Source organism: Lampris incognitus, chromosome 11 (genome assembly GCF_029633865.1).
Source record: "Lampris incognitus isolate fLamInc1 chromosome 11, fLamInc1.hap2, whole genome shotgun sequence".
NCBI lineage: Eukaryota > Metazoa > Chordata > Actinopteri > Lampriformes > Lampridae > Lampris > Lampris incognitus.
This window is the reverse complement of record NC_079221.1, coordinates 29,894,741-29,919,382: the sequence shown is the minus strand read 5'-3', so window position 1 is coordinate 29,919,382 and position 24,642 is coordinate 29,894,741. Positions and strand designations below refer to the sequence as shown.

At 43.3% G+C, this 24,642-nt stretch overlaps 1 protein-coding gene across 1 annotated transcript in view; it reads left to right on the top strand.

Annotated features, from left to right (window-relative positions):
• Nucleotides 1-24,642, top strand: part of LOC130120347 (leucine-rich repeat and calponin homology domain-containing protein 1-like) — an 81,121-nt gene that overhangs the window by 34,644 nt on the left and 21,835 nt on the right. Inside the window, exon 2 of the mRNA XM_056288896.1 lies at nucleotides 11,619-11,763. Coding sequence (XP_056144871.1) covers nucleotides 11,619-11,763 — 145 coding nt within the window. The remainder of the gene's footprint in view (nucleotides 1-11,618; nucleotides 11,764-24,642) is intronic.

Here is a 24,642-nt window from a genome sequence, read left to right as displayed (position 1 = left end):
ACTGACTTCACCACCAGTGTTGGCTCACTTCGACATCTCCAGCTCCACCTTTGTGACCTGTGACGCATCAGCCACAGCGATAGGGGCTGTGCTGTCTCAAACCCAGAACGGTGTGGAGAAGCCCATCGCCTTTGCTTCCCGTGCCCTCAACCTGACCGAGCAGCGGTACTCCGTGGGTGAGCGTGAGGCGTTAGCCTGTATCTGGGCTTGTGAAAGGTGGCACCTCTACCTCTATGGCTGCTCCATCACCCTCAGGACAGATCACCAGGCCCTGACAGCACTGCTGTCCACATCTGAGACAGGCCACAAACCCCTGAGACTGCACCGCTGGTCTGACCGCCTCCGCCAGTACAACTTCAGCCTGCAGTTCACCCCAGGCAGAGACAATGTTGTCGCCGACCTGCTCTCTCGCTCTGTCTCCACCCCAGCTCCACAGACCGACACTGACTGTGTGGAAAAGGACATTGTCCGAATGCTACACACACCCCTCCAGGCCACTGTCTCTCTGCAGGAGCTGAGGGCAGCCTCCGAACAGGACCCTGTCCTCTCCCAGCTCCGCACCTACATCCAGAACGGCTGGCCTCACAAGGTCCCAGAGGAGCTGGCTGCGTTCGCCCGAGTCAGACAGGAGCTCTCCTGCTGGAACGACACCTGCGTGGCACGTGGGTTTTGCACAGTGGTCCCAGCTGCTCTCCGTGCACGTGTTTTGAATATGGCGCATGAAGGCAACCTGGGCATTATGAAACTGAAACAGCGCTGCCGAGACCTGGTGTGGTGGCCGGGGATAGACAGAGATATTGAGGCTCTGGTGAAGGACTGTTCTGCCTGCCTTGTGAGTGGCAAGACTGGCCACCAGGCTCCCCCACCCCTGCAACCTCTCGCCTGGCCCTCTCAGCCCTGGGAACACCTGCAGTTGGACATTTGTGGTGAGATCCATGGAGTTCCCCACCACCAACGCTTCATGGTGGTCGCCTACGATCTACACTCAAAATGGCCTGAACTCACCACTTCCGGCACTGTGACCTCACAGATCATCATCGACTTCCTGGACTCTCTTTTCTCTCGCTGGGGCCTCCCAAAGACCATCACCACTGACAACGGCCCTCGGCTGGTCTCTGCTGAGTTCACTGCTTATCTCGAAAGCAAGAGCATCCGTCATATACGCACTGCGTACTACCACCCCCAGGCCAATGGCGGCATTGAACGTTTTCACCAGTCACTGAAGAACGGCCTCAGAGCACACATGGCCCAAGGGTGCTCTTTCACGCAGGCCATCCGTCACACTCTGCTGCACTATCGGGCCACACAGCACTCGACCACAGGCGTCTCCCCAGCCTCTCTCATGCTAGGCCGGGAACTGTGCATGCCCCTTGACAGGCTCCGCCCCTCCACACCCCAGGCACCTCCCTCTGGGGTCAGAGCCTCAGTCACTCGTCAGCAGATGAGGATGAAGCAACGGTTTGACCAGTCAAAACGAACCAGGGTGCCAGACATCAATGTGTCAGACTGGGTCAGGGTCCGCAGGCCCCACAGGGACAATAAAATGGCTTCATACTGGTCCTCTCCTCTCCAAGTCACCCATCAGCTGGGCCCAGCCACTTACCTCCTCAGCGATGGCACTCGGTGGCACTCCAGTCGTCTACGGAAGGTGTCAGCTCCGTCACACACAGCTGGTGACACAACCTTAGCCATTCCCTCAGCATGGCGAGACGCCCCGGGGCTTCATGCAGCTCCTACACGGGCCCCAGACATTCCTGGGCCTCAGCTTCCCCTGCCTTCTCCCTCCCCACCTCGGCCTGCCCAGCCTCAGGCCGCCCCGCGACCTGTTCGCATACGTTTACGCCCAGGCCACCTAGAGGACTTTGTGTCAACCTTTCATGTTTGAAATCCTGCCGGGGGGGGGGGATGTTATGTCTGCACACATCGACATTGCTGCATTTGATTGCTGTTCTATTGTGCTGGGATCGATTGGTGATGCCTGCGGGCTCTGGGTTGTTTGATCGGGTCTGCCTGTGATGCAGTGTCAGTCTAAATAAAGAATGCCACGGAGAGGTTGTGTCGAGCGACAGCGCTGTGTCCTGACGTGATTTCTAAATTCAATAGGGAGGTAACCTGGGGATTCAAACCGGCGATCCCCATGTTGGTAGGCAACAGAATATGCTACCCGGACGCCCGCTCTGGCTATTTTTAAAAAAAGATCCAAAAACAGCTATTTTAAGTGGATGTCATTTGGCAAGGGCTATTACTATGAAGGACTACATTGCAGCTTGGTGAGCGTCAGTCGGCTGACGTGAGCTTACTCAGCACTAAATCAGGTTAAAAGATTCTGCCAGGGTCCGCGGTGGTGTAGCGGTCTAAGCATCGGCTTTGTGTCGATGCAGTTGCCCACTGGGGAGCAACGCTGTCTTCGGGAGGGGGGCGGAGTCGGCTTGTATTCGTTACGTGAATGCGTCTCCGTGTGTGTGGGGAAAAAGCAGTGGTTCGGCCTGGAGTCTTAGTAACAAGGCGTCTCCTTCGAGACTGCCGGCCGGAGAGACGCAGCTGGCGAACGCATGCATGTAGTACGAGGATGGGTGTTTGAACTAAAATAGGGATCGATTGGCCACTAAATTGGGAGAAAAAGGGACAAATCAGAAATACATTTTCTAAAAAAAAAAAAAGATTCTGCCGCCCATCGCTCGGTTTGACGCCCAGCGACAGGAAAACAGAGCTTAAGTGGGGGGGGAAATACCGGAGTTTTCCTTTAAGACCCTGAGGCACACCAGGCTCGTGTGTGCCTCATTAGCATTAATGGACGTCCTGGCTCTCTACCTGCCTTAAATTCTGCAACTAGGAACAGAAACAAACAGCAAAGGGAGGAAGAGCAGGAGGCTCGTCACAACATGTACGTACGTATATGTAAAGTGTGTGGATTCACCAGTTAAACCAGACATCACAGTACTAGATCATTTTAAGCTGAATATGTTGGCCGGATTGTGTTGACTTCAACAAGTTGAGTAATTATTAAAAAAAGGCCCTATCAATATACGACAGTATACTTATGTAAGATAAGATATTCATTGTGTCGTGGGTGGGATACCCTACAAAACTCATGTCCCCAGGCCGCCAGGATCCAACACTGTCAATTGATAAAGAAAGTAAATACAAAATGCCTTAAAGTGTCAGTTGTAATCTGTGTGTAATCCCCTTCCTGTCTGCTTAGATAGGAGAGGAAGATTACATAGAAGTGAAGTAGCCCTGAGTTTGTCCCCCCCCCCCTGTTATTGTAACTTCCATACTGTAAGATGCACAGTCACAAGCTCAGCGTAGCACAAAGTGGTAATACTGTCTAGAGACCCCCCCCCCCCCCCAATAGATGGTTTTGCTTGAATTACTGGAGGGGAGGTCCATTATTTGCCCTAGGCAGGGGGATAATGGGGTCTAAAGAGGGAGCTGATGACAGGGTTGTGACATGAACCCATCACTCACTGACAGCTAACCATGTGAGAATTACACAGGAAATACACACACACACACACACACACACACACACACACACACACATAAGACATATATACAAACGACTTCATTCACATTGATTGTGTTGGCAACTTACTCTGGTTGTGTGTGTGTGTGTGTGTGTGTGTGTGTGTGTGTGTGTGTGTGTGTGTGTGTGTGTGTGTGTGTGTGTTTGCGCCACAGTGTCTGACCAGACAATATGAAGACAGGCTTTATTGACTGGAATAGATTATTAATTCAAACAGAGGCAGAAAGAGTGAATCAAAAAGAAAGAATGAAAGAAAGAACAGTTGACAGATGAAACCTGTCTCTCTCTCCTCCTCTCCCGCACTCCCTCCTCGCTCTTTTACTCCTTCGCTCTGAATGTTTGTGTGCGTCTATACATATGTGTGCGTTTCTGTATATTTGTGTGTGTATAAACACATTAGATTTAAATGTATTTATTTATTTGTTTATCCCCCCTGCTTTTCTCCCCAATTGTACCTGGCCAATTACCCTACTCTTCCGAGCCATCCCGGTCACTGCTCCACCCCTTTTGCTGAGCCAGGGAGAGCTGCAGACTACCACATGCCTCCTCCGATACACGTGGAGTTGCTAGCCTCTTCTTTTCACCTGGCAGTGAGGAGTTTCACCAGGGGGACGTAGCGCGTGGGAGGATCACGCTATTCCCCCCAGTTCCCCCTCCTTCCCGAACAGGCGCCCCGACCGACCAGAGGAGGCGTTAGTGCAGTGACCTCGACACATACCCACATCCGGCTTCCCACCCGCAGACACGGTCAATTGTGTCTGTACGGACACCCGACCAAACCGGAGGTAACAGGGGGATTTGAACTGGTGATCCCTGTGTTGGTAGGCAACGGAATAGACTGCTACGCTACCCGGGCGTCCGGATTTAAATATATTAATGCATATTGTATATATCCATATTATATATTATATTCATATCATCCATATTGTCCACATTATATATTATCTGCAGGTGCTCCGGTTTCCTCCCACAGTCCAAAGACATGTAGGCCAGGTGAATCGGCCATACTAAAATTGTCCTTAGCTGTGAGTGTGTGTGTGTTTGTGTGGGCCCTGTAATGGACTGCCAGCCTGTCCAGGGTGTCTCCCTGTTTGCTGCCCAATGACTGCTGGGATAGGCTGCAGCATCCCTGCGACTCAGAGAGCAGGATAATTGGTTTGGATAATGAATGAATGAATGAATGAATGAATGAATAATGCATATTAACGTCTCACCCTTATGGAAAGTAAAACCGTTGATTTGAAAGGCCACCAGACACAGTGAGCTGGACAATGATTGTACAATACCCCTCGACTCAAAAAATGTGTTTTTCTTACATGTCCATCCATCCCTTATCCAAACCGCTTATCCTGCTCTCAGGGTCACGGGGATGCTGGAGCCTATCCCAGCAGTCATTGCAGCAGTCATTCCTTCCGTGTGTATCCCCTAAAACAGGGGTCGGGAACCTTTTTGACTGGGAGAGCCATAAAAGCCAAATATTTCTAAATATATTTCATTGAGAGCCATATAGTATTTTTAACGTATAATAAATTAAATATGTCTTACTTTTAATGCGACTTCTGGTGCTGCATGGTTTTGCTGATGGCCTTGTAGTCTGGTTCATACGTGGTGAGGTTGAGCTTCATGCAGGCGTTGAGGCTTCCATCAGTTAAACGTGAGCGTAGGTTGGTCTTAATGTTCCTCATATGCGAGAAAGACTGTTCACATGCATATGTAGAGCCAAACATGGTCAATACGGCAATACTCACACGCTGCATTGTGTGGTATGTCACAGGAAGCTCGTTCCAAGTTTTAAGAATCAGCTGGTCTTCAGGTTGAAGATTTTTAATTTCTGTCCACTTGTGTTCCCTCGCCAGCTCTGCTCGCTGTCGCGCAAGACTTTCCAACTCTCCATTAAGTGACTTGAACTTACTCATCCACATGTCTGATGCCTTCAGGTCAGCAACTTCCAGCTCAAAGTCTCCGATAGAGATCCCGGGGATGCATGTCAGGTCGATTTTGTCCACTGCACACTCATGTGGATGAGTGATGAAGTTGAAAAGACCAGTGCGCGCACGAAATTCTCCAAAACGTGCTTTGAATGACTGCAGGAGATTGAACGTAAAGCCAGCTAGCTGCTGGAGATCCAGATGTTGAGTGGAGTCACTTGCTAAGCATGCAGCTCTAAATTGTTGCAGTCTTTCAAAGTGCAGAAGACGACCTGTTTCAATGTCCCTGAGAAAGACTTCCAGCTTGCTTTCAAATGCAAACACTGCTTGTTGAAGGGATGAGATTGTATTTCCAATACCTTGCATTTTCACATTGAGCTGGTTCAGATGGCCAGTTATGTCCACGAGATAGTGAAACTGCAGGAGCCAGTCAGTGTTGTCTAGCTCAGGATGCTTGACGCCTTTCATTTCAAGAAAAGTCCGGATTTCACTCAGGCAAGCTGCAAAACGGCTGAGCACCTTCCCCCTTGACAACCAACGCACGTTGCTGTGTAAAAGCAGACCGGGATAATGATTCCCAACTTCTTCTAACAGAGCTTTAAACTGGCGATCATTTAAAGCTCGGGCAACAATAAAGTTGACCACTCGAATGACCAGAGACATCACCTCGCCAAGCTCCTGGCCACACGTCTGAGCGCAAAGCGCCTCCTGGTGCAGGATGCAATGGAAACTTAGGATGGCTCTCTTTTCATGTTCACGGAGAAGCGCTACAAATCCTTTGTTCTTCCCCAACATACAGGGTGCACCATCAGTACAGACAGAAATAAGTTTATCCATCGGTAGTTTTTTTTTCTTTAGCAAACTCCATGAAAGACATGAATAAATCCTCTCCTCTTGTTGTCCCTTTCATTGGCAAAACAGCCAAGCTTTCCTCACGCAGTGTGTCACCTGCAGCATACCTGGCAATGATACTGCACTGAGATAGATGGCTAACGTCTGTTGACTCATCTAACGCGAGAGAAAAGTATGTCCCGGCGTTTATGTCCTTAATTTGTGTTTCCTCGACTTGATTTGCCATCATGATGCTACGATCGTGCACAGTTCTTGCTGACAGGGGCATGTCTTTTATTCGTTTGATTATCTTGTCTTTATTTGGGAAGTCATCAAACAGTTCATTGGCCACATCAAGCATGAATGTTTTGGCATACTCGCCATCTGTGAATGACTTTCCATTCCTTACTATTGCCAAAGCCCCCGCAAAGCTAGCGGAATTCCCGTCACCTTGCTTGGTCCACACACGTAGTTGCTGCTGACTCGTCTGCACTCTCCGCTGTAGCTCCTCGCATGCCCTTTTCCTGCTGTCCCCCGCTGGATATTTCGATGCAAATGAAGCATGGTGCGTATCGAAGTGCCGCTTTATATTTGACCGTTTCATCGATGCAATTTTATCATTGCATATTAGACATACCGCAGATCCTGCTCTCTCCACAAATGCAAATTTCTCTGTCCACGCAGCCTGGAATGCACGGTAATCATCGTCTTTTTTTCTTTTCGCCATCTTTTCCGTTACAAGGGTTGAAGCGGATAAACTAGTTGGCTATCTGATAAAATTGATTTCTTCACCTTTACAATGACCCGGACATGCTCGCGAGCCATTGGTTCCCGACCCGACCCACGGGTGACCCGTGACCCGTGAAATTTATCTTCAAAACTAATTTCTGTTTACTTTAAAATGACACAGTATTATTAAGAAATATCACAAGTATTTTAAAATCAGTTCCAAACTGATTTTTTTGAAAAAAAAATAATTTTCAACTCAAAATTGTCTGGGAGCCATATGCCGTCACCGGAAGAGCCATATATGGCTCGCGAGCCATAGGTTCCCGACCGCTGCCCTAAAATGTCTGGCCTTGACTATACTGACTTGTATATTTGTCACGAGAGTGGTGTTTTCACATTGCACTACTGGAATAGGAGCTGTCTGTGCACTTCCCTAAAGTCTGAGATTCAAACGTACCCCGGGCAAGCTAGATTTGGTACACCACAAATCTGAAAGCCAATCGCCGTCTAAAATGCAAATACAGGGCGGGCAACGAAACCTGAAAGCTCCTGTGCAGAGCTGACTTGTCAGTACAGAGACCGAGTTTGCATTAGCATAATGAAACTTTTGACAGCAAACATGGTAGAGTGTGCAGTTTTTGGATGTAAACTGGACCCTGGAGCTTCCTTTCATTATCTACCAAAAAAACAAAACAAAAAAAATCCCACTATACTGCTGAAATGTTTGGAATTTATTTACAGATGTCGGGCTCACATGCCTACAAACAGAAATACATTACCATTCTGGTACATCTGTTTGTACGCGACTGTGTTGCCACGAGGGGGTTTAGACAGAGGGATGGAGGCAAATATCGTCAATCATAGATATATTCGCTATGACACATACATACAGACTCAAGAGTAGACAGAGCCAGCCACAGATCTGGCCGCCACAGAGCGGTTTCCCCGGCGCACCTCAAGCCCCTTCCTCACATCCCCAGCTCCGCTTGCTCGCTGTCACAGCAAGCTGGCAGTGGACCCGCCCGACTCACTGTGCTGTCCGTGGCACATGTGGCATCTCTCTCGATCTCGTGCCCATGACTCAGAACTCCCCCTCTGTCCAGTTTGCTCTTCTCCTTCTTCAGAATCAATTTCTGGTTCGAACATGAATGGCTGAATTACTCCTATATTACCATTTACCATTGTGTAGCATACAGTAGCAAGCAAAACGGAAAACAAGCAGAGGTTAGTGTGTTTGATGAGCAGAGTTGACGGTGAGCAGGTATATGCACTGCAGGCGAGTGGCCATATCACTGTTTTCTCTTCACGACACACACACACACACACAAACACACACACACGCGCACATACCAACAACCGATTTAATGAGTGATGGACAGCCTAAACGGTCCCTCTGGCCATATATATGATGTGATATGTGTGACCCTAATGGTGGTAATATTAATGGTGGATGTGTGTTATCCAGTACAGGCAGAGAGAGCTCTGTCTCATTCTGCCTTAATTCACGATGCCATCTACTCCTTTCTCTGGCTGTCTGTGTGTATGAAGATGTAGCGAATTCAGGGGGGCAGCCTGGTTACTGCCACTTCCAGCACGCGAACCCGTGTCTCCCGCACCATGGGCAACTATGTTAACCAGTCGACTAAAGGGTCTGACCCGTTAGCCAAGCTGCTAGCGAGTCTACTCATTCATGGTCGTTACACTACCCCACTGCTTTGGCTTCAGCATATCTGCTCCCTCACGCCTCTGGGCACACGCGCTTCCGATAGCCTCACAGTCTCACCGTCCCACTTCTGACGCCAATGTAGCGATTTCGGGGGGCAGCCAGGAACCGCTACAACCAGGATGCAAATCTGGGTCTCCCGCACCACGGGCGACTATGTTAACCAGTCAACTAAAGGGTCGGAGCCGTTAGCTAAGGGCTAGCGAGTCTATCTATGCGTGCACGTTACACTACCCCCCCCCCCCTTTTGGAAACACGTACCCGCACTTCAGCATATCAGCTTCCTCACGCCTCTGGGCACACACGCTTCCGATAGCCTCACGGTCTCACCATCCCACTTCTGACAGCACTATGACGAATACACTATATACTTAAAGAGATGTGGTGGTTGACATGGTAGCTCACATACTTACTTTATACACACACATACACACACAGTGAAGACACATGCACATGCAAACCCACTTTGTTTATCACGGTACTATACATCCTTTCTTTTCTCTCGCTCTCTCTCTCTCGCTCAGATACATACATACACAGCTACACATACACAGAGACATACACATATCTGAACAGTTTCTGTCACACACATCCTCACACATACCCACTCCCACACCGCGACCAACACATGGATCTACAGGAGGCCTGCTCTCTCTCTCACGCTCTTTCTCTCTCTCTCATATGCTTTCTCTTTGTGTGTCTCTGGCTCTGATCCTCTCTCTCTCTGTGTCAAACTCAGACACAAACACAAAGAAAGGCAGGTTCAAACTTGCTCGTCACCACCTGCAGTAGCTGCAGATGTACTGTAGCAGCCTTGGAAGTGAGAGTGACTCTGCATTTGGATGCTCAGGGATGGATAGCAGTGACTCAACCCTTTGTTTCTGAACAATGCAAGAGCTCGTCCTCTTATTGTGGTCCATGATGCAATACTGCCCTCCTTGCTGATATAGAGATGCAGACAGCATTTAAGGGCACACTTATTGAACTACTGCTGTACTTGGGACCTGTTCTGAGGAAGAAATTGATGGAAAAACAATCAAGGTTTCCTTTCAGCTCTCAGAGGTGTAAAGGAATGAGCAGGTCCCTTGCTGGTTGCAAAACACCGGCGTGCTGATGTGTTCATTTTGTTTAACTTGGTACTTTTCGAGAAACACCTGAAATATCTGGTTAGGGTAGATGTACTATAAAAGTGTAAAAGAGGAAGCGATATACTGAATTTGTCACATCATAGACCTTGACATAGATACACATCCAGCAAAGACTCCCATTTGGTAATATTCAGTCCCAGGGAGCCATTGCCAGAGAGGGTTATGATGAAATTATTTAATGAAGAATCCCAAGGCTTTCTCTCTTTTCCAGCGTCTGCAAACATGGAGACTTTTTTGCATCCATTTACTCTCTCGCCTTTTTGATGTTTCCATTCATGTGTTGATTTTCTTCGATTTTAAGGTATTCTCTGTAAAGATATTCCCAGATACTCTTAATCAGCTCAATTTATAGTGTGTTGCGTCATTCCACTTTTTTTTTTCTATTTGAGTGTTGCCCCATGACAAATTTCTTGCACGTGGAGGTTGGAAGATAAAATAGTGAAACCTCTGATCAGAGCTATTGTTATACAGTTTCTCCCAGTTTAAATTTCTAGTGAATGACGTTGCAGTGGGATTTCACTCTCTTTTCACGTAGAAGACCTTTTGGACCGTCTCCAGGACCTTCGGCGGAGTCCTTGTTCCGAGGTTTGGGAGGTGCTCCTTTAACAAAAGAACAATAAGGAGGAATTAGCCTGCCTTGCGGTTTCCTTACCTTATTAGGCTGGTAGTGGTAACTCAAGTTGTTATTGTTATCACCAAGCCAGAACAGGATGTTATGTCATCAATCCTGGCCTTGAGTACCCAACCTCAGCCCCTCTGCCAAATGTTGATTTCCTCTACTTCAAGTTTTCTCACCCTGCATCTCTGTCTGCGGTGCAGGATGGAAACGCTGATAGTTAATTCTGTCTGTGGTGCTTTTTGTTCATAGATGGGAACCTAAAGCGTGCCAAATGCTAGTGAATTGTGGCCTTGGCTGCGAAGTTAGTTTATTGTTTGATCTACTTTGACAGGCTGCGGTTAATATAGAGATGCTATTCTATGTATTTATCCTATTTTCTGTTGTCCCACGTCTACAACGAGGTTTTGAAGACAACCCCGCCCCCTTCATCTTGCCCTCTGCTTCTTTGCTGCTGCCTCATTTTGTCATTAAATGAGACACCCAGTGGTGAATAGCCGTAATTACAGTTCTGTTGAGCCGTAAAGTAAAGATATGATAAATCATGTGGTGTGTTCAGTGTAGTCACTTAAGCTTATCCCTGTCAATAATTGATTTAGACGCTGTCAGGTACAAGTCTAAACGTAGAAAGAGAAATTGACCTTTTCTCCTTCTGCTGCCAGTGTCCCTTTGAGCAAGCCACCTAATTACCAATTGCCAATACAACTACTCAGTGTCAACAGTAGAAGGCAGCTGTGCAGCTGTGTGAATATGATACTGTTCATTTCTGAAAAGAGCATATGGACTCAATTTCAAACGGCATTCCCTGGATAAATGCAATTTCAATAGTACAGTATAATCTAAGTCTGCAGATGATTTGTTTTGTAAAAAATATTTACTGAATCAGAATAATGGTATTTGACAAGTCCATGTGGAGTATTAAGTGGTTGACTGGGGTTAAACAGCTGCATTAAATCTCAGGCAGCTGTCCATTTGTCTTGATAAGATATTCTGCATATTTCAGTTCTTGTCATTCAAATGTGGACTCCTCAGTCTGCTTCATCGCCACTGACAGTCACCTCTTCTTTTTCTTTGTCTTGATTGGGTCCTTCTTTCTCTTCTCTATCTCTGTCTTCAGATCTTTCCAAGAATCGTCTAACAGAGGTCCCCTCTGAGGTCTGCCATTTGGTTGCCTTGGAAACGCTAAACCTGTATCATAACTGCATCAGGACCATCCCCGACAGCTTCATCAGCCTCCAATCCCTCACCTGCCTCAACCTCAGGTGTTTACACAATCTCACACACACACACACACACACACACACACACACACACACACACACACACACACACACACACACACACACACACACACACACACACACACACCTATGTGAAAATGTTTGGAGAAATAAAATAAGATTAAATAAACTTTATTCATCTCGCATGTACATTTATTTGTACAGCAGCAAGCACACTTTAGAACCGTGAAGCCCTGCAGACTCAGCGGTGCTGTAGACACACAGATACCCAACTATGTCTGCATAGTGTAGAGAATCTAGTTTGGCTCTCATCATTTCTGTCAAAGGTTACAGATATAAATATGGTCCACTAACTAGTTTATTTGAAAGACACATAAGTCTTGTTCTGCAGTGTGCTAATTTAGTGTAAAATTAAGGAAAGAATTGTCTGCTGTGATCAGGTTAGATGCAGGATATTGAATAAAGGGAGACTTCTACAGTCGCTGCCACTACATGTCATGAGATGTCTTACTTTAACTTTCTCAGTCAATGCTAATTTGAATTTAAAGACTTGATGACTGCAAATTCAAAACACAGGAGCACAAAAGTTAAACTACTCAACCAAAACTAAAAAAAAAATGTAATTACTGTGATTCTCTTTTCCACAACTGTGCTGCCAGATTTTAGAATGACAGCTGTTTGGTTTGCAGCCTACTGTGTAGCATGCCACTATGACCACAGGATGAAAATTCATAAAAATAACAATAGACCCGCCCGTTAAAAGCAGTGTCATTGTCCTTTAAATTGACCAGACCCTAGTTTGTTTGCTTGGGGGCTGTCCTTTTTCACTGTTTTGCGATTCGCCTTTCTTTGTTATGCCATTGTGAGAGTCATTAGCAGGTGTATGCGTCTGTGTGTGTGTGTGTGTGTGTGTGTGTGTGTGTGTGTGTGTGTGTGTGTGTGTGTGTGTGTGTGTGTGTGTGTGTGTGTGACGTGTGTGTATGGGGGACACAGGAAGCTTGCCAGGTTTCATCACGCATGACTTGCATTGAATGGGCTGATGGCAGTCCCCTGTAAGACCTCTGTATCTGGCATGTGGCACGCACACATGCACACACACACAAATACAAAGCAGACACACACGCGCACAAATATAAAGCAGACACACACACACACACACACACACACACACATGCATACACCTGCCAATGACTGCCACTCTCATGCACTGAACATCCTCCATCGGTACTTGTCTTACAACAGAGACAAACAAACCCACACAAAACACCTTGTGGTTTCCCTTTTTTTTTTTTAAGTAAGAAACTGAAACTCGCTCTTAATAGGTTGACACCCTCGAAACTTGTGACACTGCAAAAAGTTTGAATCGCTCCCTCGCTCTCTGTAGTGTACTCATCAGAATGTCATAGGGCTGCACAATCATTGGAAAAAAATGATTGTGACTGCTCCACATTTTTTTTCTCCCCCCCCCTTTTCTCCCCAATTATATCCGGCCAATTACCCCACTCTTTTGAGCCATCCCAGTCGCTGCTCCCAGCTCCTCTGCTGATCCGGGGAGGGCTGCAGACTACCACATGCCTCCTCTAATACATGTAGCGTTGCCAGCCACTTCTTTTCACCTGACAGTGAGGAGTTTCCCCAGGGGGACGTAGCACGTGGGAGGATCACATTATTCCCCGCAGTTCCCCCTCCCCCCGAACAGGTGCCCCGACCGACCAGCGGTGGCGCTAGTGCAGCGACCAGGACACATACCCACATCCGGCTTCCCACCCTCAGACAATTGTGTCTGTAGGGATGCCCGACCAAGCTGGGGGTAACACGGGGATTCGAACTGGCGATCCCTGTGTTGGTGGGCAATGGAATAGACTGCCACACCACCTGGACGCCGTGACTGCTCCAATTTTTTAAATACCTTTTAGAGGTAAAAGTGTTCCAGGTGCCAACTGACATTATTGCCTCTTCTGTTGCCTGGTGAAGCAAAATTAATTTCGAGTTTCTCGAGAAAAAATCTTGAGTCTTGACCTGTGATTAAGTTTAAACCAGAAACTGGTATACTCCCCAACTGTTTTGCTTGTGTAAAAAAAGAAAAAAAAAAGAATAAAACATTGCCTCTGTCTAATAGTGTGGCAAAATTCAGCCAAAGTGTGGCGATCATTTTTTCTGGCAGAATCTGGCAGCTTAGCACTCCTGTACCCATCATCAGCCTGTGAAGGTTTCCGTGTGCTGCACTTCATTCCTCTAATCTCTTCTTCCTTGCCTTCCACACCTGGAGTCATGATGAAATTAATTAGTTATGCTGGATCTTACTAGTAAGCACAACATAAATGTGCGTGTGTGTGTGTGTGCATTCATGCATGTGCATGTATGTGCATGGTGAGTAAAACTCACACGATGATATGCCTGTCATACTTAGACTTAGGACACTTTGAAAATCTTGATTCCATGGAGAGAGTGGCTTTCTCAATCACATTTGAATTTGGGGCTTTTAGTCTCAGACATGCACATAAACATGCACACTTACAGCCTTACTGTAATGTGCGCACGCGCACACACACACACACACACACACACACACACACACACACACACACACACGGACTAACACACTTCACTTGCCTGTCAAAACAGGAAGAATGGAACATTATGTCCTCATACCCAGGAAGACTTTAAAATTCAGCTCTATTTTTAGGGCTTTTAATGTCCCTCACAGGCCACCATCGTTTTTGCGAGAGCAAGAACGAGAGAGAGAGAGAGAGAGAGAGAGAGAGAGAGAGAGAGAGATGGAAAGAAAGAACTAGAGCTAAAAATACCATAAGGAGAGGCAAAGAGGGAGTGAGAGAATCTTTGTTGTCTGGGTTTATCTGCAAAAAATAAAAATAAAGACTCACTTTCTCTTAGTTTTTTCTTTTTTTTCCCCAAGTAGATTTGACATTTTTTAAGGCAAAATATAGAAATGTCCCCTCGCACCCACCATGAGGTCTCTGCCACTGCTTGTTTATTCAATAGACAGCTGTCATCAAGGCTTCAGGCTTGCAGGAGGCCTCTGTGTGTCTACCCAGCTTCTCCTCTTTAACTAGCGGGGGGCTATTCTGCCTGGTGGGCCGGTGATATGAGACTTGCAAAAACTTTTTTGAAGTTGAAAAATATGTGTGTTCTTTTTCTGATTTCTGCTCCAAAAAGATGGTAATCATAAATGACCATGCACTGTAATGAGTGGTTTCCAGCAGACCCGCAGTCTTGCTGTGGTTATGACCTTTTTAATTGAAATGTGTAGGTAACTGCTTTTTTTTAACAGACAGTGGAGTGTGGTAAAGCTTTCTGATAACAGGATGTAAAAGTTTAAGGGGAATGTCCAAGGTCTCATGTTGTGCTTTCACTGTCCTCTATATACTGAAACAGGGAAGTGTTCTGTAATAGAAAAAAAGGGTATACTACTGTATTTATCCTTCATCTACCCTGCATGAGCATGGGTAGATGCAGGATATTAGAAGGCATGACATTGTTTCCTTATTCAGTATGTAACCAAGTCTCTATTTGTCCTTCTTTAAAGAGAACTAAATCATGATGAGACCAGATTTAAATTGTACTGTAACAGGAAATTTATTCCAGGGTCTTGGTAGTAGTATGCTACCTAAGTCCAAATGGACTGGAACGTATCCTCCCTAAAATTTTTTTTTTTAAATTGTCAACCCTTTGTTTTAAGTAAACACACAAAAAAAATTAAATAAATTATCTTCTATCTGCTATAATTTGTAAGTTATGACTTGTAAATGAAAGAGAATGAATGACATGAATGAATGACAATATAACAAGCATGAATGAATGACAAAGAGTTAGTTTAGCTATTAAGAAAAAAAAATTCTAAAAAAATTCTATTTTCTTTCAGTCTTAATCAAAAGTGAAATTTGATTAAACCTCCTACAAAGGAAGAATGTCTTTATCCTTAATTTGATACTCCTCAATCCATGTGAAAACACTCCCAACAAACAGTTGAAACAAAACAAAAGTTGGGTACACCAAAAAAAAAATTATAGAGCTCGTTATCAAAGAAATATGTTCTCTAATACTCAAGTGACCTGAGAACAGAAGTAAATGATGGTGGCCAACTACATTAGTAGGCATGAAAGAAAATCCTTACCATGCAGGTTTTCTCCTGCTGCAGTGCCTTATCAAACATGACAAGCTCATTATCTCCATCTGGAAATAATGATGAACAGCAAAAAAAAAAAAAAAAGATTACAGAATATGATAAACTGGGATTAAAAACTTCTGAATATACCGAGCATAAATCACAAGATATGGAAAATGATATTTCTACAGAACATTATTTCTTCCATAATATAAATAACAATTACTGTTACTACAGAGATGACCAGTTTAACCTAAAGGATTAGTCTGATCATAAAATGTCAATTATCCACTTTAACAGCAGAAGCCTATATGCCAACTTCCAAAACAAAGACTATTTAAGTCATTTCAATATCAGAGACCTGGCTCAGCCCTGAGAAGGGTGTGGACTTTGAGTTGAACGGATACGATTTGACATATGAACAGGAAGAACAAGAATGGAGGGGGTGTGGCTTTGTACATGGATAAAAGCTTCAATCATAAGGTGATGGAAAGCATGGCAATAATGGTTGATGACATGCTAGAATGCATTAAAATAGAAATCTGTATGGAAAAAAAGAGAAATGTAATTGTGCACCGGGATCTAATATTGAACTATTCAAGGATTGGATGGAAGAAATGTTTGCTAAAACAATTCAAAAGTTTATGTTCATTTGTGGGGATTTCAAATAGATCTGGTAAATCCAAATAAACATAAAATGACAGACGAGTTTATCAGTGCAATGTTTAGCATGAGCTTATATCCAAAAATCACTAGACCTAGCAGAATTACATCACACTGTGATAATATAATAGATAATATATTCACAAATGTTATGGAAGACAATACAGAGAGTGGGCTATTAGTAAATGACATCAGTGACCATTTATGAGTTTTTACAGTCTATGACAGTAACTGCAAGAAGAATAAAGATGCCAATAACTTGCAGCACAAACGAGTGAGGACAAATGAATCCATGAATGCATTTAGAAATGAACTACCAACACATAACTGGAGAATAATATATGAAGAAGATATCGACAAAGCATATGAAACAGTTTTAAAAATATCCAAATGATTATATGACAGAAATTGCCCATTAAAACAATACAGTAGAAAATAAAAATATACAGATAGTCCATGGATCACAAAGGGATTACAAAATGCCTGCAAAAAGAAAAATACTCTATATAGAGAATTCACAAAGTATAGTACTAAAGAGGCAGAAAAGAAATATAAAAAATATTTAAAAACAAGTTAACTAATATCATGGGGTTAAATAAGAAGGAATACTATAATAAAATATTAGAGAATAATAAACAATTTAAAGGTATATGGAGTGTATTAAACAGTATTATTAGTATTATTATCTAGAGACTCAAGTTACCATCAGTATTTTATTGATAACGATAAGGACATTAGCAATATGGATGATGTGGTTAGCATACCTGGTTTTAATAAATTCTTTGTAAGTGTGGGACGGAAATTGGCAGAAAAAAATCAATGACCCAGAAACAACCAGTAGAAGAAAAGGAAATCATGAATATTGTAAGCAAATGCAGTAACAAAACTTCTACTGACTGGAATTAAATTGATATAACAATAGTCAAAAAGTCATTGATGGTATTGCAAAACCACTAACTCACATCTGTAACTTGTCATTTAAAACTGGTAAATTTCCAATCAAAATGAACATTGCAAAAGTTATGCCATAATATAAAACTGGGGATAGACACCATTTCACAAATTACAGGCCTGTTTCTTTACTTTCCCAATTCTCCAAGATATTGGAAAAACTCTTTACTGACAGATTAGACAAATTCATTGAGAAGCACAAATTGCTGACTGACAGCCGGTATGGATTCAGAACAAATAGATCAACATCTCTGGTGCTAATTGATTTAACAAAAGAAATTACTAATTGTATAGGCAAAAAAAGGGGAAAAAAGCATGCAGTAGGAATATTTATAGATCTTAAATAAGCTTGTGATACCGTTCATCACAATGTATTACTTGATAAATTGGAAAAGTGTGGTATCAGAGAGAGGGGCAGGCCAAAGAGGAGGTTTATGGATGTGGTGAGGGAGGACACGCAGGTGGCTGGTGTGACAGAGGAAGATGCAGAGGACAGGAAGAAATGGAAATGGATGATCTGCTGTGACAACCCCTAACGGGAGCAGCCAAAAGTAGTAGTAGGTATCAGAGGAGTTGTGCTGAATCCATTGAGAAGCTATTTAAGAAACAAGCAACCATTTGTGAAGATACAGGAGCATAAATCAACATGCATGGATATTAACTGTGGAGTCCCTCAGGGGTCAATATTAGTTCCGAAATTGTTTATTCTGTACCTAAATGATATATGCAGAGTATAAACAATATTGAAATTTTTCTTATTTGCAGCAATATTTTCTGTTCTGGGGAGAATTTACAGCAGTCTTTGGAGGTAATCACAACAGAAATGAGAAAATTAAAAAAAAGGTGGTTTGACATGAAAAAATTATCATTAAATTTGAACAAAACAAAGAATATTGTTAGGGTTTGTGGAAGACCGGCGCGGGGTGGGCGGGCCACGGCGCGGGGTGGGCGAGCCGTAACAAATATGTTTGGAAATTGTAAAATAAACACCCAAGTACAATTGACGATAGACAATGTCAACATAGAGTATATGAAAATAAATTTCTAGGTGTGATAATCACCCACAAAATCTGCTGGAAACATCATATAAAATATGTGCGAGCAAAGCTGGCAAGGGGCATTGCATACCTAGTAAAAACAAGGCACATTCTGGAATCATACAGCACACACTGTATTGTTCACTTGTATTGCCATATCTGAATTACTCTGTGGAGATATGGTGTATCCCCTACAAAAGCAACCTACATCCATTACACATACTGCAAACAGGGGTCTTAAGGATAATTAAAAGGTAGGATTTCATGAACTCACATGCTGTTTTTAAAGTCACATGTCTTGAAGATCATGTATCTTGTAGAATTTAAATACAAGCACAAGCAAGAAGGCCTGGGTAGTCCAATTTTGGGGGTCGTCCCGGGTCGTCCTCTGTGTGGAGTTTACATGTTCTCCCTGTGTCTGCGTGGGTTTCCTCCGGGTGCTCTGGTTTACTCCCACAGTCCAAAGACATGCAGATCAGGTGAATCAGTCATACTAAATTGTCCCTAGGTGTGAATGTGTGTGTGTGTGTCTGTGTGGGCGCTGTGATGGACTGGCGGCCTGTCCAGGGTGTCTCCCCGCCTGATGCCAATGACTGCTGAGATAGGCTCCAGCATCCCCGCGACCCTGAGTAAGGAAAAGCGGTTTCGATAGTGAATGACTGAATCAATTTTTAAAGAAACTCAGTGAAGAGTATGTGTATTTCGATCTGTAGGGTGAATTTGTGGAATGGTTTGGATGTGGAATTCAAGCAAAGTACAAACATTATTCAGTTCAAGAAGATGTACAAAAAATATTTTAAGAGGTATAAGGATGAAGTAGGGTTGTGATAAGTCATATCCATTTGTAGCAAGAGTGGAAGACCTCCATTCATTCTTCATCAATCCCGCATTAGTACTACACAGTCTATTTAAAAAATCTTATTTGCATTTCACTGCAAATTCAACCCGTGTGTCAACCAACTCGATTTACTGTACAATAACTTTGTAGCTCCAGCAACTCAAAATAGTGCAAACTTTTTTTTAAATTCCTCTTGAGTGCATGTGGCAGTATAGCAGTCGGCTTTTACAATACATCTGTAGTCTTAGATATAGGAAACAGCTGGGTTTTTGTAGGATGCTAAATTTTCATACCACTACTACACTAATATGTTATTTCTCCAGCAAAACTGGATTATTCCACAAAAAAAGAGAAAAAATCCTGCTCAAAATAATGAACCAAAGAGTGTACTACTTACTTACTACTAGGATGTCTTCCACTCAGCAATCTACATCTTCAATGCATGATCACAAATATGACGTGACATTTATAGTGGTTTCCATGCAACGACAAACACTAGACAGTCTCCATATTGTTTGAGAGGTCATGCAATAGAGTTTAAATGTCAAGAACTTGACACCCTTTCTTCTCCAATGCCTCTTTGTCCTGAGAGTGGACCAACATTGAGCCCGAAGGTTGTTTCCATGGCACAGAGAGGTCAATGCCCAAACAAAGACAGTATGGGCTTGTGTGTGTGTGTGTGTGTGTGTGTGTGTGTGTGTGTGTGTGTGTGTGTGTGTGTGTGTGTGTGTGTGTGTGTGTGTGTGTGTTTGATAGAGAGAGAGCGAGGAAGAAAGAAAAAAGAAAGGGGGGATTTGTTTTAGTTTATGTCTCAAAGAAATTGCGATGTGTGTTTTTGTGTGTATTTGTATGTATGTGTGAAAGGTGTAGGGGGTCTGGGAATATAACTTGAGCCAGAGTAATCAGGTGATTTCAGCATCATGCAAATCATATCATATCGTGTGCCATTAATGAGAAAGAAAACCTGAACTAAAGAATACCAGATGGTAGTTATTCTCAATCACATGACTTTTTCATTGACAACGAACAGCTCCGCCATGTTGGATGACAGCTAGACCTTAGCAACCACTGATACACTCAAGTTCTCATTGTCAATCTGTGTTTACAAGAACAAAATTTTAAACGAAAATCGGACAAACGTATGGAAATACAACATTGCATTTGTGATCCGGTCTTCGAAAAACAGTTTGCAAAATACATTTTACAAAGTTCTGGCCTAACGGCACAAAGGGTCAGATTCGATTTGAGGATTTTCGGCTGCTAGGCCAATCTCATGCAGTTCCTCAATGGCTTCGATCAAGAATTATGTACAACCTTTAGATGGAAAAACACAAGAGTGATATATGGAAAAACTCGCACTTATCGATATGTTAGACCATATGTTAACAAATTTACAAAACAACCAGTTTCTCTCTCTCTTGCACCAATTATATTCAAACCATGTAATTTAAGATTTAGCTTATAACTGCTGATGATGATTGACACACAATTGAAAAATGTCTAATAAAATTGAAATGTCTCTATTTTTAAATGCTTTTGTTTCTTAAAAAAGTAATTATCACAGTTTTATACAATGAATAATAGTATATAACTTGAACGTTGTATCAGTCTGAAGGAACTACTCAGTCACACACATTTGTCAATGCACAAGAAACCAAGGCAATTTATCCACTGTTGTCATACCAGCACTATCCTTATTACTGAGGTAGTCTGTTGGTAAAATTCCTTGTAAAATTGTAAATTTTCTCCGTACTAGGCCAATGACACACTCCACATGGTGCGAGCAGATGTAAATTTTCTCGGTGCCTCAATTTCTTAAGGACCAAGCTGCTTTTTCCCTTTTGTAAAAAGTTTCATCTGTAAAATCTTCCCGATTTATCCTCGATATCCATTTTCTTCTTCTTCCCGCTGGCAACCTTCAGGTTTCTTCTCCATGATGGCTGATTATCTTTGGAAAGCGAAAGTAGGACTTGTTCCGCTCTCTGTCAGCTTGATGGGAACAACCAAAAACAGCGCAGAAATTAGGATAGGATAAGAGATAAGGCAGCCCAACATTATCATTTCACATTTATTGAAAATGGACATTTGCACGATTTGCATGTGAAACAAGGGAAACAAATGTTGTTTGCAATTTTTGATTTGTTTTCAGGCATTTTTAACAACCCAGACTTTGCAATTGTATTTTACTATTTACAGTGCAAACTAGTATATCACATTACATTTCAATGTGATACTATTATGATACAGTGCAGCGTAATATTGCATGACATCACGGATAATGCTATTTATTATATTGCACATTAGTGATTTTAAAGAAAGAAAGCTACTTTCTTTTTATGTATTTGCAATTTTTGTCAAACCTAGGCCTTCAATTCAGTGTGTTACTATGATTAACAAAGGAAATTTGGCTTAATGAAAAACAGAAGGTTATTTACCTGGTAGCTTACACCCACAAATGCACACTGTAAAAATGGCATATTCTTATCTTGATATGCAAAATATTGATTAAGCTGGTTGAATTTAAATTGATGAGACCCGTTATCAAGTATCTTTGCCAAACTCTTCCTGTAGAGATGGGCAAGCTAACTGTGAGTATGTGATGAGTGAACAAGTCCCTTTCCAAGACTCAGCATCGCAAACCACCCCCCCAAAAAACAAAAAACGTATAATGCCCTTGTCAGACGGAAAAAAGTGTGAATTCCTCCTTTGTTTTGTTCTTTCTCTCCCCCCCCCCTCTCTCTTTTGCTGTCAGACACACATTTACACATGCCTGCTGTGTAGCAGAGAAGAATAAAGTCACCGACTCCTTTGTTCTCCTTGAAGGAGGAAGAACTTTGGATGACATTTAATCAGAGTCTAGAATTTGAGTAACTGCACTTTTTCCATGCGCTGTGTGTGTGTGTGTGTGTGTGTGTGTGTGTGTGTGTGTGTGTGTGTGTGTGTGTGTGTGTGTGTGTGTGTGTGTGTGTGTTGTGTGAGAGTGTTTGTGTAGGAACAGCTGGATAAACTCTTACATTTCCGCAATATTATTTTCAGAGCTGAATCAGGGGAGTTTTCACAACTGTGGTTATTATGCGTTTTTGAATGTGTGTGTGTGTGTGTGTGTGTGTGTGTGTGTGTGTGTGTGTGTGTGTTTATGTGCACATGCATGCATTTGCACGTATGCTTACTTGTGCATATGTGCATTGGGAAGTATTTGAGTATTTGCTTTCCTTTGTGTGCTCATTCATGTTTGTGCGTGAGTCCTTGTGTGTGTGTGTGTGTGTGTGTGTGTGTGTGTGTGTGTGTGTGTGTGTGTGTGTGTGTGTGTGTGTGTGTGTGTGTGTGTGTGTGTGTGTGTGTGTGTGTGTGCGTGCGTGCGTGCGTGCGTGCGTTTGTGTGTGTGTGTATTTCATACTGTGTGTGTGTGTGTGTATATTCTTTGTCTACTGTTGCAAAAAAAAAAAATCCCAAAGAAAACTATTGTTGATCCATGATCTCCTGATCTTTTCACCTACAACCAATAAAATACTGACAACACTCATTTAACCAATGACCTTTAGACCTGTTCAGTTTGCCTGTCCTTTGCTACAGGAAGTAACATGTTCTGAAACATCTCATTACTTCTCCCGCTCTCACCAAGACCTGGGTTAAGAAGTATTTGCAAGTAATCCAAATGTTTGTTGAAACCTGACTGGAGTCGGAGGTGGGAGCTGCAAATCAGGCCAGTTCTGACTGGGTCACAGAACTATACTGCATTGTCATTCTTTCTTTCTTTCCTGTGTTTGTCTAATCTATTCGCCATTACTTGTATTGTGTCAAACTCCGCCCATCTGGTACTCCAATCACATTAGGTTTTTTTTTTTTATCGGTATTGTTGGATTCATTTTTTTTTTTTTTGCAGTTTCTCCCCTTTCAGTCATTTCTGGTGTCAGCAGAAGGCTGATGTCCATCTGTCATGTTGTGAATGTGTTACCTGGACATGTAGGGAGGCAGGGAGGGGACTCCAGTTTATGGTTTAAAAACGGTTTGTGAAGTGCCTCGGGGGGGTGGTCTTTGTTTTTCTGTGGTTTGGATGAGCTATAATTATCAAATACCGTGTGGGTGTGTGGGTGTGTGTGTCTTAGTGTCTTAGTGTCTTATTCTATTGTAGTCACATTATGCAGTCCTCTCACAATGCAGTGTGATGTGTTGTGTATACTGTTTCTGTCACTTCTGTGTGTGTGTGTGTGTGTGTGTGTGTGTGTGTGTGTGTGTGTGTGTGTGTGTGTGTGTGTGTGTGTGTGTGTGTGTGTGTGTATAGATGAAAACAAGTTGGGTCTGAATGTGCTACACACACACACACACACACACACACACACAGATTGAGTCAGAAGTGCGTGGAGGAAAAAGGAAGTGTTCTCACCAGCGTTCATTTTTCCCATGGGACTTTCTGTTCTTTAAACAAAACAAACAAAGAGAAACGCTTACCATATGTGACACTTCCCGTAACGTGCTGTTGCCCTGAATGTAAACCTGCTACATCATACAACACATTTATTCCGTCATGCGGACACATTTAACCTCTTCCTCATTAAATTTAAATGGGAAGTTAAAAGATTTTATCTTAAAATATTCATGTGTTTGTGGCTCAACCAGATGAGCATCCATCATGAAGGCTAAGGCTTGATCCCAGCATCCTGGGTTGGGATCCAGCTCAGGATCTTCGCTGCGTGTCTTCTCCTCTTTATCATTACGTTATTTCCTGTCTATCACTCCTGCCCTGTCCATACAGGCTAAAATTGCCAGAGGAAGTCTTTAAAATATTAATTGGCTCTGTTGAGTGGCTGCCTCCTTAAAGGAATAGTCCCCCCCTTTTTTTTTAACCAACCTGGGTCTTATTTGTATAGTTTTTGCATCATACATATTAGTTATGACATAATTTTACTCACTAGCTTGATTTTGGATTTTGGCCTCAGTCAGACTGTGTACATATGATTTCCTATTATCGATGACCTCCTCTGAAAGTTGAACCAGCAGCTCAGCAATGCAGTCAACCATCGATAGTCAAGTAAAAAAAACAAAACAAATTTTTTTACCCCTTTTTCTTCCTAATTGTACTTGGCCAATTACCCCACTCTTCTGAGCCATCTCAGTCACTGCTCCACCCCCTCTGCCAAGCCGTGAAGGGCTGCAGACTACCACATGCCTTCTCCGATACATGTGGAGGTGCCAGCTGCTACTTTTCACCTGACAGTAAGGAGTTTCACCAGGGGGACGTAGCGCATGGAAGATTACGCTATTCCCCCCTGTTCCCCCTCCCCCTC